Source organism: Aulonocara stuartgranti, assembly GCF_965226115.1.
Source record: "Aulonocara stuartgranti genome assembly, chromosome: 10".
Classification (NCBI taxonomy): Eukaryota; Metazoa; Chordata; class Actinopteri; order Cichliformes; family Cichlidae; genus Aulonocara; species Aulonocara stuartgranti.
The window spans coordinates 20,282,887-20,298,565 of record NC_138946.1 but is presented as its reverse complement, the minus strand read 5'-3'; the positions used below and the strand labels follow the sequence as shown (position 1 = coordinate 20,298,565).

The following is a 15,679-nucleotide window of genomic DNA, read 5'->3' as shown; positions in this document are numbered from 1 at the left end:
CGGATCACACATAGCCCCACCCCTAGTTTGCATAAGTTTCAGTGACCAAGTGACATCTCCCTGAGAAACGGGCAGAAAAACAGAGGCTGTTTAAAGACGGTGAGCTTTATTCAGCTACTCATTTGACAACAAAAAGATCAATACCGAGAATAATAGAGAGCAACAACTCGGTGACAACTTAAATATGCAGTTTTGCTAATATGTAAACTGTGTGCACAGTGGGAGATGCAGCAGCAGTGGCTTGTTTAAATGAACTTTGCACTCTTTTCAATAAATCTTTATTGCCATTCTTATCGTGCTTAACACACAGTCATTTGACATGTGAGGAAATCGCTACCTAAATGAAAAACGGAATGCTGTTTTAAAATAATCCTAATAAACAAAGTGTCATTGTTTAGGTGTGTGTGTGTGTGTGTGTGTGTGTGTGTGTGTGTGTATTTTGCACAAGAGAGTTATAGGATTTCACAGAACAATTTCTTCTCTCGAAACGGGTTCTCAGATGAAGGCACTGGAGTCACCAACGGGTCCTCTTTGGCATGAGCTTCACAGTAGGCCATCAGTTCAGCTGCTGCTTTGGATACCTGTAAAAGCAGACTGTGTTTAAGTGAGTCAGTGATCATAAAAGGGCAAGATAAGATGTTAAGTATGAGCTCATCTGTTCCAATACACACACAGACACACAGACACACATATATATCTGTGTATATATATCTGTGTAGTATATATATATATATATATATATATATATATATATATATATATACTACACAGAATAAGAAAGAGAAGTGGGAGGATCTCTGCATAACTGAGCAAGAGGACAAGTCGATTAAAGTCTCTCGATATCAGATGGCAGGCTCATTAAATGGCACTCATGAAGTCCCTCCAGGATATCTGAGACTGGCCAATAACAGTAAGAAAGAACAAATAAGCAGGAAAACACAGATATTGGACAGAGGCAAATTGGAAAAGTGCTATACACAATGATATCTGAAGTCTAAGGTCTTTAAGTCAAAAAGAACATTTGAGCGAGGGGCTGAAAGAGTGCTTGATATGAGGAAGTGTGATGATTTGATGGTGCGTGCAGTGCCAGGCTGGAGTGAAATCATTGAACCAGGTCATATAGCTCCAAACTATGCAAGAACTTTTTAAAAGGAAGCTGTCAGCTGGCATTCTGTTAAAAGGAGTGGACAGGGGATGGGCGTCCAGGTACACACCGGCTCACTCCTTGGCGGCCGCTTATCGGGGCCTGGAGCCTGGGGCTCGCTCGGGCCACTTCGGAGGTGGGGTGCCCCCGGCCTCTCGGCCTGGGGCTCGGTCACTCAGGCGCAGCTGGCTGCCGGCGGAGCTCACGGGCGCGTCACTGCAACTCCCCCTGGCTTCTGCTCCGCGGCTGCTGAGTGAGCCCTCATCTGGGACTCTCCTCAGCTCTTTCCGGGACAGTGGCGCAGCTGCCCCTCTGTTGGTCTTCCTTGGTCTCTTGTGTTCTGGGGGCCTCTGGATGTCTGGAGTTTTGATCTCCTCCACACCTGCTTCACGCCCTGGAGGACGGGGCTGTGGCCCCCCCACACCCTCTAGCAGATTATTACATGAAGGAACCTTTTAAAAAACAAAAAACAAGCGCGTCCATGCTCACAGGTGTACACACGGGTGATCACACCCACAAACTACACCCTTTTTGGCTCCTACCTCAAAGCACACTGTGTTCTGTTGATCTTATGTGCTGCACAATAATGTTTAACATTTAGTATTTACTGTCATATTCCCATATATCATTGTGATGTTGTTTATTCTATTACTCTTGTTCTCTTCTGCTTGCTTTCTTTTTTCTTTCTCAGCAGGTGATCCAGGTGATTGATATATGCATTTTTTTTCTCTGCCCGTTCTGTTGGTTTTTGTCTTTTGCCCTTCTCCCCCGTCCCTCTTCTCAGCTGTTTCTCTTTCCCTCTTTCTTTCTCCCCTTCTTTCCCCCAGTCAAGTCTGTCCCGTATTCAGTAAGTGAAAATAAAATAAACAATAAAAGGTGAATCAAATGGACCATTACGGCAAGGCTGGGATGGTCAGTTTGGTAAAGTAAATCCGTTGGGCATCTTTCTTTGCCTTTAGACAACAATTCTGATGGCAAAAGAGCCAAACGGGACAGGCCAAAAAAATAAAATAAAATAAAATAAAATAAAATAAAATAAAAGGAGTGGACAGTACCATCATCAGATCTAAACCCTGATTGAACATTTGTGGGTCTCTAAGCTGGAGCACATATCTACAATAATAAAGATTCACACACCTGTAGTTGCTGCAAATAAGCAGTTCTTTGTCAAAAGTATAAATACATCTGATAAATAAAAGCATGTAAAATGTAACTTTTTATTGAAAGTTTCCGAGACACAGTGAAGTACAAAGGAAGAACACGTGGTGCCTTAACTGAAGTGAATACTTGCTCATCTGAAGACTTTTCAATTCACACTGCCTTATTTGTGCCCTTGCTTTGTTTCCAGTCACTGTCTGTGTGGACTCACCATCATCCTCTCTATGTTGACCTCCAGTTTCAACTGCTCTACTGTTTTTCGAGCATCTGCAATCTTGGCCATGTTGTTAGACATCCTGCCCTCTCCCGCTTGGATCAGCCATCATGTAGCAAATTTAAAAACAAGACACAAAAGTACAGATTACCAATAAAGAAATGTGGTTGTAGAAAACAAGTTTGCTCTTATAAAGAGCAATATAAAGAAAATTTGTCACAAATGATCAATGTGAGACATTATTGAAGGTATCTGAGGTGGTGGTTAGAGTCTGTTTCAATTTGTTTGTTAATTCTGCTCCCTGGGTCTCAGCTGCAAGAGGAACAGGGAGGGTCTCAAAGGAGAAGGGCAGGGGAGCGGAGGTAGCGCAGCCCTCCCAAGGGGGCGGCATCCGCTAGCACAGATTGTAAATACACCTTATATTAACATGTTGCTCTCGCACAATATATCTGTCATAAAGTTCACATTTAGTTGTTTTTCAAATCTCAGCTTTTCTTTATAAGTAGATGCTGTTATGTTTTTTTGAGTTTAAAAGACACATTCGAGTACCATCTTAATGATCCTCATAATAGGCGAGTAAATAAAAAGCCAGCAACAGCAGGCCTTTAAAAAAAAAAAACTTTGCTAGAAATAATTAAAAGGAAATTCATTATAAGTCATTTCTAGTGCTAATATAATTCATGCAGCACATAGCAGATATGCCACATAATTCATGTGTAGAAATATTTGAAATAGGCTGCTTCTGTGCATCTGTATAAAAGATGATGATGATGATGATAAAGAAAATTTGCAGTCACTCCATAGTTCCAAACATACTCACAACAAAGACCGACAGCAAACGACTGGCTCCTGGAGCGAAAGTACACTTGTCCTCCGCCACAGCAACTTGTAGCTCCGAATGAAGAGAGATGAATGGCAGAGACGAAGTGGATGTCTTCACTGGGCTTCCAACCTTCACATAATTAGCGGTGGATCTGCCTATGGGATGGGCTCAGTGCAGCAGTGCAACAGTTAAAGGCAACATGTGGTATGACCTTCATTTCTACACTCTCTATCACTCACACATCTGAGATTACACCGAAGACAGAGAGTTAAATGTAGCTTTTAAAAAAGATGGAATATGGCTGAAATAATAGTTGTGTATTTGATCATAACACCTCAACAGAACAGACAGTTATTTTCCGTGACTTTGCATAACATGCTTGTGTATAAAATATCAAAATATCAAACCTTAAATTCTTGGAATTACTGAGTACATTAAAATGAGTTGGACTGGGATTGTTCTAAGACAGAATAATGTTTATGAGAAAGGTATTAAATCAGAATATGTAAAATAATGCTCTATAAACTTTTATTTGAAATTCTCACATGTGCTTGTGTTTAAAGAAGCCATGCAACAGAAAACAGTTACTAATCAAGCTCCAAATAAATATTTTAAGAGTCTAATTCTATCACACATAAGAACACTTGAATATAACCTCTGGTAAATTTGCATGTTCAGTGACAGACTTTTTGTCAAGGGGAGGATTTTCTCAGAAACAGAGTTATTTCTCTCATATTTTAGCGATCCTCTTCAAGGCTGCCAGTCTTTCCGGTAGAGCTGACTATTATTCCACAGAGCAGCAGGGAGCAAAGTGGCAGTGTGATGGAGTTAAATGTCAAATGCTTCATTAACATTTGTTTCCCTGTAGTAATTGGTCTTGCTTCATGGACGATATAAGCCTTTATAGCAAAAAGAGCTTCTGGTTCACTTAACCCTCCTCTGTCATTTAAAACGTCTATACAGTAATGTGTGAAAGTCTTGAGTCACCACTCAATTCTTTATTTTTGTTACAAAAATGGAAAATAGGTACAGCTATTTATCAAAATGTGAAATCATAGGGTACATGTAAATACAGACTATAAGGCTAAAACTGAGTTTGTATCATTCTGATGAGCCTGAAAGTGAATGATTTGAAATGACCACCTTTATTCTTGAACCAAACATTTCATATTTGGATTCATCACTCAATAAGACCTGTTGCCAGTCCAGTTATTTTGTAATTTCACACCTCAGCCTTTTCTCCCTGTTTCCCTTCCTTAAGAATGGCTTCTTGACAGCCACCCTCCCACTGAGATCATTTCTGATGAGGCTGCAGTGAAAAGTAGTTGAATCAACTGAAGGTCCAGATGCATTTCTTGAGTCCTGTGTTAGGTCTTTGCTGGACTTTTTTCTATTACCGTACTTAAGGACATTAATTTTAGATATTGTTCATCTGCTCTAGTTAGATTTTTTTTTTAGACCTGACAATTCTTCTTGTGTCCTCCACTTGTCCAGTTTCCTCAGTTTTTTAAGGGCACACTGAACACCATGCTCAATGATGCCAAGGTTTTGGAATCACCCCCTTGGTGGAAAAATACAGTTTTAATTTTAACATAACTGTGTTATCTTTGGTATTTTTAAGATTCAGCTACAAAATTTGAATGTTTTTCAGAATGGAATAACATGTTTTTAAGACAGGCTGCCAGTAACAAAGTGCCTCAAGGTAAAATTTAAAATTTTACCTTGAGGCTGTCTTTTATGTGCAAACACACAGTTCTGGTTCATCTCTTGAGTTAGACATTTGTTTTATAGATCAATGTTAAGTGGCTTAACAAGCAAACAAAACATATTTATCTGAAAATGGTCAGTTTAAGGATTGGACAGAAAACTTGTTAAAAAGCAGCTAATCTCCGAATAATAACTAACAAATAAAAGCCTGAGAATCAGATTCTGTTGGGCAGCTAATCAGTGTTTGCGGGGCAGCAACGTGGAGCAGTGGTTAGCAATGTTGCATCACAGCAAGAAGGTCCTGACTCCCTCACCTGGCCGTGGCCTTTCTGAGTGGAGCTTGCATGCTTTCTTGTTTGCGTGGGTTCTCTCTGGGCACTCCAGCTTCCTCCCACAGTCTAAACACATGCAGTAAATAGAGTTAGGTTCACTGGTGAATCTCAATTGCTTATAGGTGTGAATGTGAGTGCAAATAGTTGTCTGTCTCTCTGTGTTAGCCCTGCATCAGGCTGGATGCCCCCCTCCGCCCACCCAGCAGCTGGGATAGACTCCAGCCTCCCCTGCAACCCCGATAAGGACAAGCGGAAGAGAATGGATGGATGGACAGATTCTGTTGTGCTTCTTATGAATTCAGTGACAACATTTGTAAACTCGATCCATCTGTCCAGTCAACAAAACAACGTGTCTCTTCTGACATTCTGTTCATTCATAATAGATGCTACACCATAGGATGAATGAAACCAGAGAGGAGATCTATACACAGCTTCAACTAAGATGTTTTTAAACTCATCTAGAGTTAATGTTTATAATGTGTTTTGACATAGAAATAAGAGCATGCATTGCCAGCTAACCAAACATAGCAAGTGTGCCATTTACTATACAAACAGTAATGAGTTTGGGCGTAGCTGCTGTTTTCTCCATATAAATTGTTGTCATAACGTCTGCTTGATTCTTGTAATCTCTGCTGATTGTCCACAGAGGTCCTCATGGTGACTTACGGTGTGCTGTACACATAAACAGTTCTGTTACACATTCTCATTTTCTTTTGTAACCTTCATTAAGGTCAGTGTGGCTAGGAAACAAGACTGTAAAACATAGTCTTTACTAAGGCAAGAAGAAGATCCAGAAATGACCTATTTAGAAAATATGAGTGCCTTGAATTCATGATGGTGACTGTTGTAAACATATCTAAGCCAGACCAATTTATAAAAAGAGACCCAGTCCTCCTGGATGTCACGCACGATGTATTTTTTGTCATATCATGCTGAAAACAAACCGGTTTTTCAAGTTGTGGCTCTGGTTGCATTTGTGACACATTCATCTGTAATGCATTTAAAGGGCTACAAAAGATTCATAACCATCATTTTCAGGTTTGGAAATATTTGGAAACCAAATAGATTTTTCTTTTGTTCTCGTGTACTTGTTTTTATTATTATTTTCACAGAAAAAAAGTTTAATTAAATAACAATAATAGAAAAAGGAACAATAGAAATTAATAAAATTGTGCGCGTGCGTGTGTGTGTGTGTGTGTGTGTGTGTGTGTGTGTGTGTGTGTGTGTGTGTGTGTGTGTGTGTGCGCGCGCTGGTCATTCACAATCCCTCCGTTTGTAGCATGTTGACATATATATGGCAGGCAGTCAGACATGCCCCGTCTCCTGAGATGTTCAGCTTATAGAAATTTGGAATTACAGAACTGAAGTGGCTAAAGTAAATGTTCCTTACTTCACTCAATGATTCACATTTTAGGAGGAAATGTCTCACTTTTAACCTCACCTCTCAAACAGTGATCACATGTTCTTCTAATCTTTCGGTTGCCACGACCTCGTGTGTCTTCCTTGTTCAATTGCCAGTTTGTGGTCCTACATTTGGTTAGGATTTGACTCTGTTTTTCTGTTTCTGACACCTAAGAGACATTCTGCTAATTCATACCTGTTTTTAGGGCCAGATAAACTCTTCTTCCCAGAGAAAGATTTCTTTTCATTTTGTTAGAATTTGGTTTACACTGATAGGTGTTTGGAAAGCAGTGTGGTGAGACAAGTCCGATTATGATTGGCAGAATATCTCTTAGAGACAGACAGTCTCAATACCAACTGACATAGGTTGGTTGGTTCTGGCCTTATCTCTTATCTCTGGGAGAGCCTTGAATTAGAGGGATTCTTGGGGGCTGGATACAAGATTATAAAAAATGTCCCAATTCTGTTCAGCTGGGGTTTGTTAGTGTTTTCCTGTGTACATGTAAACTGTATCTGTAGACAGTCTGTTGGGCGTTTATCCCAACAGGTGTGGCTCTGATGACTCACTGCACCCTTTACTTCTCTACTCTACAGCACAGTGGATAGGATGACACTATCAGATATTTTAAGCCAGATTTTAATTATAATTTAGAAGTTATCTTAATTGCATTTGGGGCTCTTAGGCCTTTTTGTTTTAGTTTTCTTTCACTTCCATGAAATTTCCTAATCTTGTTATGGTTCAGCTCATCTGTAAATCATTTTGAATAACTCACCCACCTAAGTGAAAATCATCTAAAAGTGCTGTATACTGCCAAACACAACCTAAATGGCAAGAATAAAGAGGACAAAGTAAGTCCACCAGAAATGAGGAGAAATTCTAAATGTCTCCACAGGATCTGCACGTATCTTAATCAAAAAGAGTGTGCACAGATTTTACCTTCATGGGAGTTGAGCCAGTGGGAAGTCCATTATGAAAACTAGAGAAAGTCAATACTGGATAACTGCCAGTCTCTGATTTGACCACAAATTCCTCTTGAAGATACTGAGAAGGTATCTGTATGAGGGTTAAAGTTGAACCAGAAAATAAACATTGGGGAAACAATATGGAAAGTGAGGGACACTTTTTTAAGTTTAATCTATAAACTATGGATTGGGGTGGTTTTAAATGTGCTTAAAGCTTGTTTATACACTGACTGGATACTTTTTAGGTACAGCTTGGCAGTGCCGAGTTGAACACCATTTTGCTTTCCAAGCTGTCATACTTTGTGGCATAGATTCAACAGGGTGCTGGAAACATTCCTCATAGAGTATAGCTCATACTGTAATCAATGATTTCATTATTTAGGGGGAAATAGTATTTGGTTTCCTCATATCTAGGGCATTTTTGGGGAAAATAGTGATCTTATTATTATTATTGTTTAGTACAGACCTTCCCAAAGTGTGGGGCCCGTCCCCTAGGGTGCCAAGGTCTCCCCTGCATAATTGCTTTTCCCTTTGTCGGGAGCATGTGCTGGGCTGTTCAAATCACGGACAAACAGTATCCCACATTCTTGATTTTTAGTTCACACACACTTGTTGTAATGACTAACTACTCCTGACATTTTGGAGATGTTAGCTCTGTATACAGTAAAGTTACAGTGGGATACAAATAATATCAGGCTGATCCTGCCACGATTTGTTCCCCCTGTCTAAATCACGGACAAACAGTATCCCACAGCTGTTTATGTTTTTAAACCCATTTTGCACAGACAGGCATTTTTTGAAAAATGTATTGATATAAATGTTGAATATTATTACACAGGAAAAAAACAAATACACGTAAAATAATTACACCATGACGCCTCTGCCTTTGTAAATGGAGGGACAGTATGTGTGTATGTAAGCATGTAAAACCTGAAGATAGATACAAAATACTGTTAATCTGACTTGCTGCCATTCTGCAATTCATCTCATGTAATAACGTGGCGCACAGCATGACGTGAAAAAAGGCACATACCTTTGACGTTGCATGCCGACCTCGGTATTCCTGTCCACACATAAACGCAAAAAAGGAGTTTTAAAAAATCTCCGTTTTCGGTGATTCCAAACTCCGTTTACGTGTGGAGGAAAGGTCCAAACGCACAGAAACAGTTGTGTTTTCAAAATTACCCGTGTAGGTGTGGACGTAGCATAAAAGAGTTAGTAGTTTATTTTCTTACTACCTGTAATTTATTGCAGTTTACTTGTATTTGCTTAATTGTTTACTAAATGTTTGAGGTGTGAAATAAACCGCAATGGAGCAAAATATGGGTGTGTGTGGTTGGAGGATGTATTTGTGTGTGTGCGCGTGCGCGTGTGCGCGCGGGGGAGGGGGGGTGGCGAACATTTTTCTTGTAAAACAAAGGGGGGCCTAGCGAAAACGTTTGGGAACCACTGGTTTAGTACAAGTGTCAAGTTCTGATATTATTTTCTACTGTGTGTAGCTGTTAATGTAGTCCTTATTCAATAGGAGACAGCATAAAGAGCGTAAATTTCAACATTTCAACTCAGAGAGCTTTTTGGAAATCATATAGCTTAGCATTATTTTTATTGCTAAGCTTTATTTTTATTTTATTTTATTGACTGTGCGTGTTTGTTCATTAAAGCACACTCAAAAAATGATTCTTGGCAATTTTGAGTATAATGCAACTGAGATATATCAAATTAAAATGTATTTGTTCAAATAATTAATAATATGGGGAAACATGCTTGGAAAGGATTGAATGTACACAAAACAAATAGATTTTATTTGACAATAAAATAATAATAATAGAGAATTTAATATTATTATTTTTAGTAGTAGTAGCACATCTGCGCAGCATGCTACATGTGAACCTAGCTAGTTGTGTGGCAAACAACTTGTGTACTAAACTTGTTGTTTGTGCTTAGTGCTTTTACCCAGTTATGTGGAAAAAAGAAGTGCTGGACTAACATTTATACATATAATTATCTTTCTACTGACACAAGTTAAGTTCCATCTTTACATAAAAAACAAGCTATCCTGCTTAATTATGAAAACTCAGCCGCCTGCAGGGTGGTACATTATTATTACTGTGGTGGGCGTGTACGAACACTTCGCTGCTAGCTAGAATGAGAAATAAGGTTTATGGCTACAGTAAGCTAAAACATTTTCTTCGTCTGGCTGCCTGTCGCTTGGTAGCATAAACTCTTTCTAACGTAATTAGACCGTTTTTTGACTCTTTTACAGACGCAGTCTTTGCATTCTAGCAAGCTGGTTAATCCTTAAATTACCAAAAGCTTTGGCATACCAGACTGAGACTAACGGGCAGCAGCGGTGATTCAGCGTGCTAGCTAGTGAGAAAAATCTTGAGAGCCTCCACATCCAGCCTAACATCCATTGATGTTAGCCTATGAGTATCGCCTTCGCATATCGCCAGCGTTGTTAATCGCCGGGTTTCTATCTACCAAGATGTACGGGATGTTGGGATGACAGGAAGATGGCAAACGGGGCTGGAAGTGAGTAACGTTAGAAAATAGCAAATGTCATGACATGCTACCCGTTAGCGTGTGTGTGTTTGTGTGTGTCGTACTTGGATCTTATCGCTTCTAACTTCTCTTCGCTCCCTGCGTGGCAGCCTGCACGGATTATTGGTTGTCATCACGAGTTGACGGCTCTATTTACACTGGTGGTGGCTGCCGTTTGCTATCAGTTATATCAAAGACACTCTCTTTGTGTGTGCAGTTGCATGCTTAAAGTGCCGGTACTGGTGGTTAGCTCGATCATAATGGTAAAAAAAAAGAAGAAGAAAAAAGATCCAGGCCGGAGACGTCCAGCAGAACACAGTCTGTATTAAAAATATACTGCATAAAGTATATGTTATGTTTCGTCCACGTCTGCAGAACACAAGCTGCTTGTCATTGGACCAACAGAACCATGGTCAGTGAGGGAGAAGCTGTGTTTGGCCACATCTGTCATGAAGAGTGGGGACCAGAACTGGTAATGCATGCCTCTTTCAGCTGGTTTCAACGATTCTGTATTATGTGCTCAATAGTGTGAGTCATAATCTGGCACATTAGATGTTGTTAGTTACACATGTAACTAACTTTCGCTTATGATTAGGTTTTAAGATAAGATGTTGTCACTTAGGGTGGTTCTGTTAGTATTCCTGTGCCTGAGTACTTAAAAGGGTTGCTGGTCTGCTTTCCTGTTACAGTACACAGTGACATACAAATAGGATGACTTAACCATGGTTAGTCATGTCATTCTTTATCTGTTACACTGGCATACATGATGCAGCCCGGTGCTGGCTGGCTTTAATTTAGTACCAGGTTTGCATGAAGTAACAAATAAAAGAGTAATTATAAATGAAAAAAAAAATAGATTTAATATAATTTTGTTCCTGAAATATAAAGATAATAAACCATTGCATAAATAGAACATTGTTTAAGTCTAATAATCTTTAGAACTGTATTTATCTTGGGATGTCTTATGCTTTTTTCATCAGGGTATCGGTCAGTCGTGCCATAAAACCATTTGCAGAACCTGGACGACCACCTGACTGGTTCTCTCAAAAGGTATGACCAGAGCACCTTATCACAGGGTGAAAAGCAGAGAACACCCTGTACAGGTTGTCAGACTATCGCAGGGCTGCTTTCACAACATTAAAAACTTAATCCATGATCTCTGCAGTAGGTTTCACGCACTCTATTTGAGTGAAGTTGTTCTTGATACTCTTTTGGATCTTCACAGCACTGTGCCTCCAAATACTCAGAGCTCCTGGAAGCGACAGAGGCCCCAAAGTGAGCACATAAGTGACTTCAACTTCAAACATGCTTGTGTAGCTTTACCCCGTTTGATGAATGCATCTAGAGGATATGCAGCGTTACGAGCTGATGCCTTTGTTACCTTCAGGCGGAAGCGCGGCGAGAAAGGTGAGGTGGTGGAGACAGTGGAGGATGTGATAGTTCGCAGACTGACGGCTGAGAGGATCGAGGAACTAAAGAAGCTGATAAAAGAAACGCAGGAGAAGCACAGGTAACCAGCATGAACACATTATTCGTCTAAAAAAGACACACACCTCAAACTGCGTCAGTGAGATGAGCTGACATACTGCTGTTTTCATAGGAAGCTGAAGAGAGAGGCTGAACTGATTCAAGCAGGACATCTGGATTCCAAACTGAAAGAGCTATGGGAGGAAATTCTGCTGTAAGAAGCAACAAATCTATCAACCCTGTTTGTACAGTCATGCACGTCTTTTTCTCCTGCAAACCTTAAACATTGGACTCATTGGACTCTCTTTGTAACAACAAAGGAAATGATCTTTTGTTGTGCATGCATCTGTTAGGAAGAAGAAACTGGAGGAGGAGGAAGCAGAGATGAAAAGAAAAAACACAGATGCTGCTTATCAAGGTATTTCTTTCAATTTCAGGGGTCTTTTTTGAGGAACACATCCATAAAGAATTATATTTCAGTAATTACACAGGTCATCCATAAATAATGAAAATAAAAAAACAATGAGATTATGATTATTAAACTGAGATAACTTTGTGTAGCTAAGTCAGCCTGCTAGTAATATACATGAAAAGTAACTTCTTAGATATATTTGTGCTTAGTGCCACTGAAACCAGAAGAGATTCTTCATATAACAGACATTGTGATACAAGTTACATATACTTCTGTGCAAAAGTGATGAGCCAACCCTCATTTCTATATGTTTTGCTAAGAAAATGGGAAAAAGGTGAAGTGATTTATTGAAACATGCAGCAGAGACATGGGAAAAATATGGTTTGTGCACTTCTAACAAGCTTGAAAGTCAATACTTGGAAATACCACCTTTATTCTTCATAACAGCTCCCCTGGTTAGTTCAAAAGTACAATTTTATGCCTGTGCCTCAAACTATTATCTGGTTGCCAGCTTAGCTCCGTGGGTGAGCAGGCGGCCGGCCAGCAGGCAGTGGCTATGTTTCGAATCCAACCTGTGGCCCTGTCTGTCTCCACTATCAAATAAAGGCAAATGACAAAAAAGTATATTTTATTTGGAGTTTTTTAAACTAAAGAAATGGGGATAATTTGGCTTTCATGATTTATTGGTCAGTTTTAAGTGGGTCAACAAACAAACAAAGTAAAAGTTGTCTAAAATTGGTCAGGTACTGAAAATGAGAGAAAAAGTAGGTGATGTCCAAAGAAAAACTTTGAAATTTATTAAACTGATGATATTGCTCGAGAAAACTTTTATAAATGAGAAGAAAGTCTGGATTCTTTTAAGGAAAATATGAAAAACTGAGATGTGTCTGACAATTAAACTGGGTTAAGAATGGTCGTACAGAAAGCTCATCAAGACTTGATTGGGTATTTTAGAAGTGCTGCACTCTGCAGGAACTGTTTGACCAGAAACTTTAAACTGCTGTTGGCACTAGAAAACATGGGAATAAACAAAGAAAATATCCTTTATTTCAAGGTGATCACCTGTCAAAAGAGATGTCAGCATTTTTCATACTCAGGTTGAGCCAATTGGACAGCCCGTGTAGAGAGCATTGTTTTGAAAAGAAAAGCTTTGCTTTTGTATGACTCACAAGAAAAGGCTCTCTATGCTGCCCGTCCCTCTTTCAGCCAGACAGGTGGCAAAGAACACACCCAAGCGGATACCCAGTGTCACCATGCATTCACCCTCAGGCTGTAGCTCCCCAAGCCAGGAGTTCTCCCCAGGTGACCAACTCGAGTGCTTGACACTGGATCTTACATCTACAAAAAATGTAAGTCTCTGAAGACTCAGAGTTACTTATGACAATGCCTGACATTTCACTTATCCTGCCTCGTTTTCAGACATGTAAAAGTGTTTATTAGTATTTAATAATGGTGTAATGATTCTATAAATATTTTCTGTTTCTGTCATGTTCTTTTAGGGGGAATAAGAAAAAACATAATTGGTAAATTATTTTTACCCCTGGCATTATCACTTGATCATGATTGGGTTGTAGACTACAAATAAACTTTAGTATTCTATTTTATTTTCAATTCACTCTCCACATATAAAGTCTGTAAAAATTGCAGCTTTCATCAGACTAAAATAAATCTTAAAACCGGGCACTAACAAAAATACCAAAATGAATACATGGCTAAATACTGAAGCTCTGTCTTAATCTCTAATACCATTGATTGAAGTCGTTTGCTTCCAGAGAGCTCAGATTCAATAGGCTTGAGTGACAGGCTGTTTAGGTGTCTTTGTGTTATCCTTAATTAGTTTATAACATCCTGAACATTGCAGCAGTAACAGACCCTTTGGCAGACACAGACAGGAAGTGTCAAATATGCTTAATAGAAGGAATGTAATCCACATTCAAGTACCTTTTTCCTTAACAGGAAATGTCAGAGGCCATCAGCTTAGCATTGCACCTTGTCTGTTAGTGCTAGCGCGGCTGCTCAATCAATCGTTCCAAAGCTGCAGTCCAGGCACCAACAGCGTAGCCAAAATGAACACATGGCTAGTTAGAATGCAAATTTATAAAGCTCTTTCAAGCTTCAGTAATTAGCTGTGATAGCAGCATTAATGAAATTTCAAGTTTTTGTCAAAGTTTTCAGGTCGATCCAGGTTGCTCTCCAGTGCATCCATCGGAGTATAAATGTGTGTGAATGTTAGATAGAAGCAATGATATAGAAACAATAACAAAATTATTTCAGAAAACACAACAGTTATCAGATTCAGTATTATTAAACTTTCATATTGAGCCATAGTGCAAACCACTGATGCGTAACAGACTTTGATGTGCTTCAGATTTGTGCTAAAGGTTTGTAAAATGAAGTTAAAACTGAGCGTTATCTTCTAATTAACACACACTATAAAAACTTCAGCAAGGGTTTGAGCTGTTACTGGAGAGAACATCATGCCAAAAAAACCCCAAAACAGTTTAGACTTGGGAAAAAGAATTGTTGTTGCTTCCAAAGCAGATGTATATACAAAGTTATCACAGCCTTTCCAAGTGTCGAGAACTGAAATGAGAGGGATCATCAAGAAATTCAAATAGAGCAACACAGTACCGAACAAGCCTAGCAGAGGTAGAAGCGAAAGATTTCAAAGACTAGGGAAAGAAAACTAGTCAGTGACGTGTCTAAAGACCTTAGAACAACTGCAAAAAGTTTGGAAGTTGGAAATTGTAGTCTCAAAGAAGACGACCACCAGAACGCTGCATAGGAATGGACTGTGAGGCTGCAGACTAAGAAAACTTCTGCAAAAGAGACACCTTCAGGCCAGACTGAAGTATGCTAAGGGCAACCTGGAGAACCCGTTTCTTTGGTCAGATGAGATGAAAGTAGAGCTCTTTGGCCACAGAGATGTTGCTTATGTTTGGAAAAAGAAGGGAGAAGCATACAAGCCAAAGAACACCGTCTGTGTGGAGACTTCAGTGCATCTGGAGCTGAAAATCTTGTCAAGGTGGAAGGAATCATGAAGGAAGAAGGATATGTGAAGATTATGAAAGAAAACCTCCAGCAACAAAACCGAGTCTGGATCGTTGCTTTGCTTTCCAACACAACCTAAAACAATTCTTCTGAAGAACTACCTCCAGAAGACCAAAGCGAACATGCTGAACAACTGGCATGTCGAAGCCCTGTCTTGAATCCTATTGGAAATCTGTGGGGTGAACTGAAGACCAAGGTCCATGCCCGGAGAGCATCAAATCTGAAGGATCTTGAGAGATTCACCAAAGAAAATTGAGCTGAGATTGCTCAGGAGACGCATGCGAGACTAGCTGAAAACTACAACAGTTGACTGCAGGCTGTTATCTAGCAAAAAGGATACACAATTGACCGTTAGCATCAGGGAGCTAATAATTTTAACCCTGGTAGTTTCTGTTTTTATGAAATCATTTTGTTTCTGTGTTAAAGTAAAGTAATGTAATAAAACGTGGGTGTTTTATTCTTAAAA

The 15,679-nt window shown here is 39.5% G+C and overlaps 2 protein-coding genes across 7 annotated transcripts in view; one reads left to right on the top strand and one right to left on the bottom strand.

The window, feature by feature from the left end:
- Positions 1 to 155: 155 nt before the first annotated feature.
- gng8 (guanine nucleotide binding protein (G protein), gamma 8) lies at positions 156 to 10,639 on the bottom strand. Of its 4 annotated transcripts, none has more exons than XM_082550047.1 (6): positions 8,776 to 8,866; positions 5,361 to 5,444; positions 3,337 to 4,900; positions 2,514 to 2,611; positions 1,215 to 1,596; positions 502 to 581 (listed from the first exon to the last, which is right to left on the bottom strand). In XM_082550047.1, exons 4-5 carry the CDS (start codon positions 2,595 to 2,597, stop codon positions 1,237 to 1,239), a joined length of 444 nt encoding a protein of 147 aa, XP_082406173.1. In that variant the 5' UTR covers positions 2,598 to 2,611; positions 3,337 to 4,900; positions 5,361 to 5,444; positions 8,776 to 8,866; the 3' UTR covers positions 502 to 581; positions 1,215 to 1,236. The 4 variants fall into 4 exon arrangements, with proteins under 4 accessions (XP_082406176.1, XP_082406173.1, XP_082406175.1 ...); XM_082550049.1 differs by having other exon boundaries at positions 3,337 to 3,494; XM_082550048.1 differs by lacking the exon at positions 8,776 to 8,866 and adding an exon at positions 10,349 to 10,639 and having other exon boundaries at positions 3,337 to 5,444.
- Positions 9,869 to 15,679, top strand: part of brd8a (bromodomain containing 8a) — a 19,159-nt gene continuing 13,348 nt past the window's right edge. The window contains exons 1-8 of one of the 3 annotated variants that reach the window (XM_082550013.1): positions 9,869 to 10,274; positions 10,659 to 10,755; positions 11,264 to 11,333; positions 11,509 to 11,558; positions 11,671 to 11,793; positions 11,884 to 11,964; positions 12,104 to 12,168; positions 13,369 to 13,511. In XM_082550013.1, coding sequence (XP_082406139.1) covers positions 10,256 to 10,274; positions 10,659 to 10,755; positions 11,264 to 11,333; positions 11,509 to 11,558; positions 11,671 to 11,793; positions 11,884 to 11,964; positions 12,104 to 12,168; positions 13,369 to 13,511 — 648 coding nt within the window. In that variant the 5' untranslated portion in view covers positions 9,869 to 10,255. Of the gene's footprint in view, positions 10,275 to 10,658; positions 10,756 to 11,263; positions 11,334 to 11,508; positions 11,559 to 11,670; positions 11,794 to 11,883; positions 11,965 to 12,103; positions 12,169 to 13,368; positions 13,512 to 15,679 lie in introns of those variants that run through there. The other 2 variants (XR_014279399.1, XM_082550014.1) reach the window with 2 other exon arrangements.

What these genes read in the sequence shown, in the direction of transcription:
- gng8 (XM_082550048.1), bottom strand. Translation starts at nt 2,597, where the DNA reads ATGTCTAACAACATGGCCAAGATTGCAGATGCTCGAAAAACAGTAGAG. An exon ending in TCAACATAGAGAGGATGATG is followed by an intron (nt 1,597 to 2,513) that starts GTGAGTCCACAC and finishes GTTTTTTAAAAG; the next exon opens with GTTCCTTCATGTAATAATCT.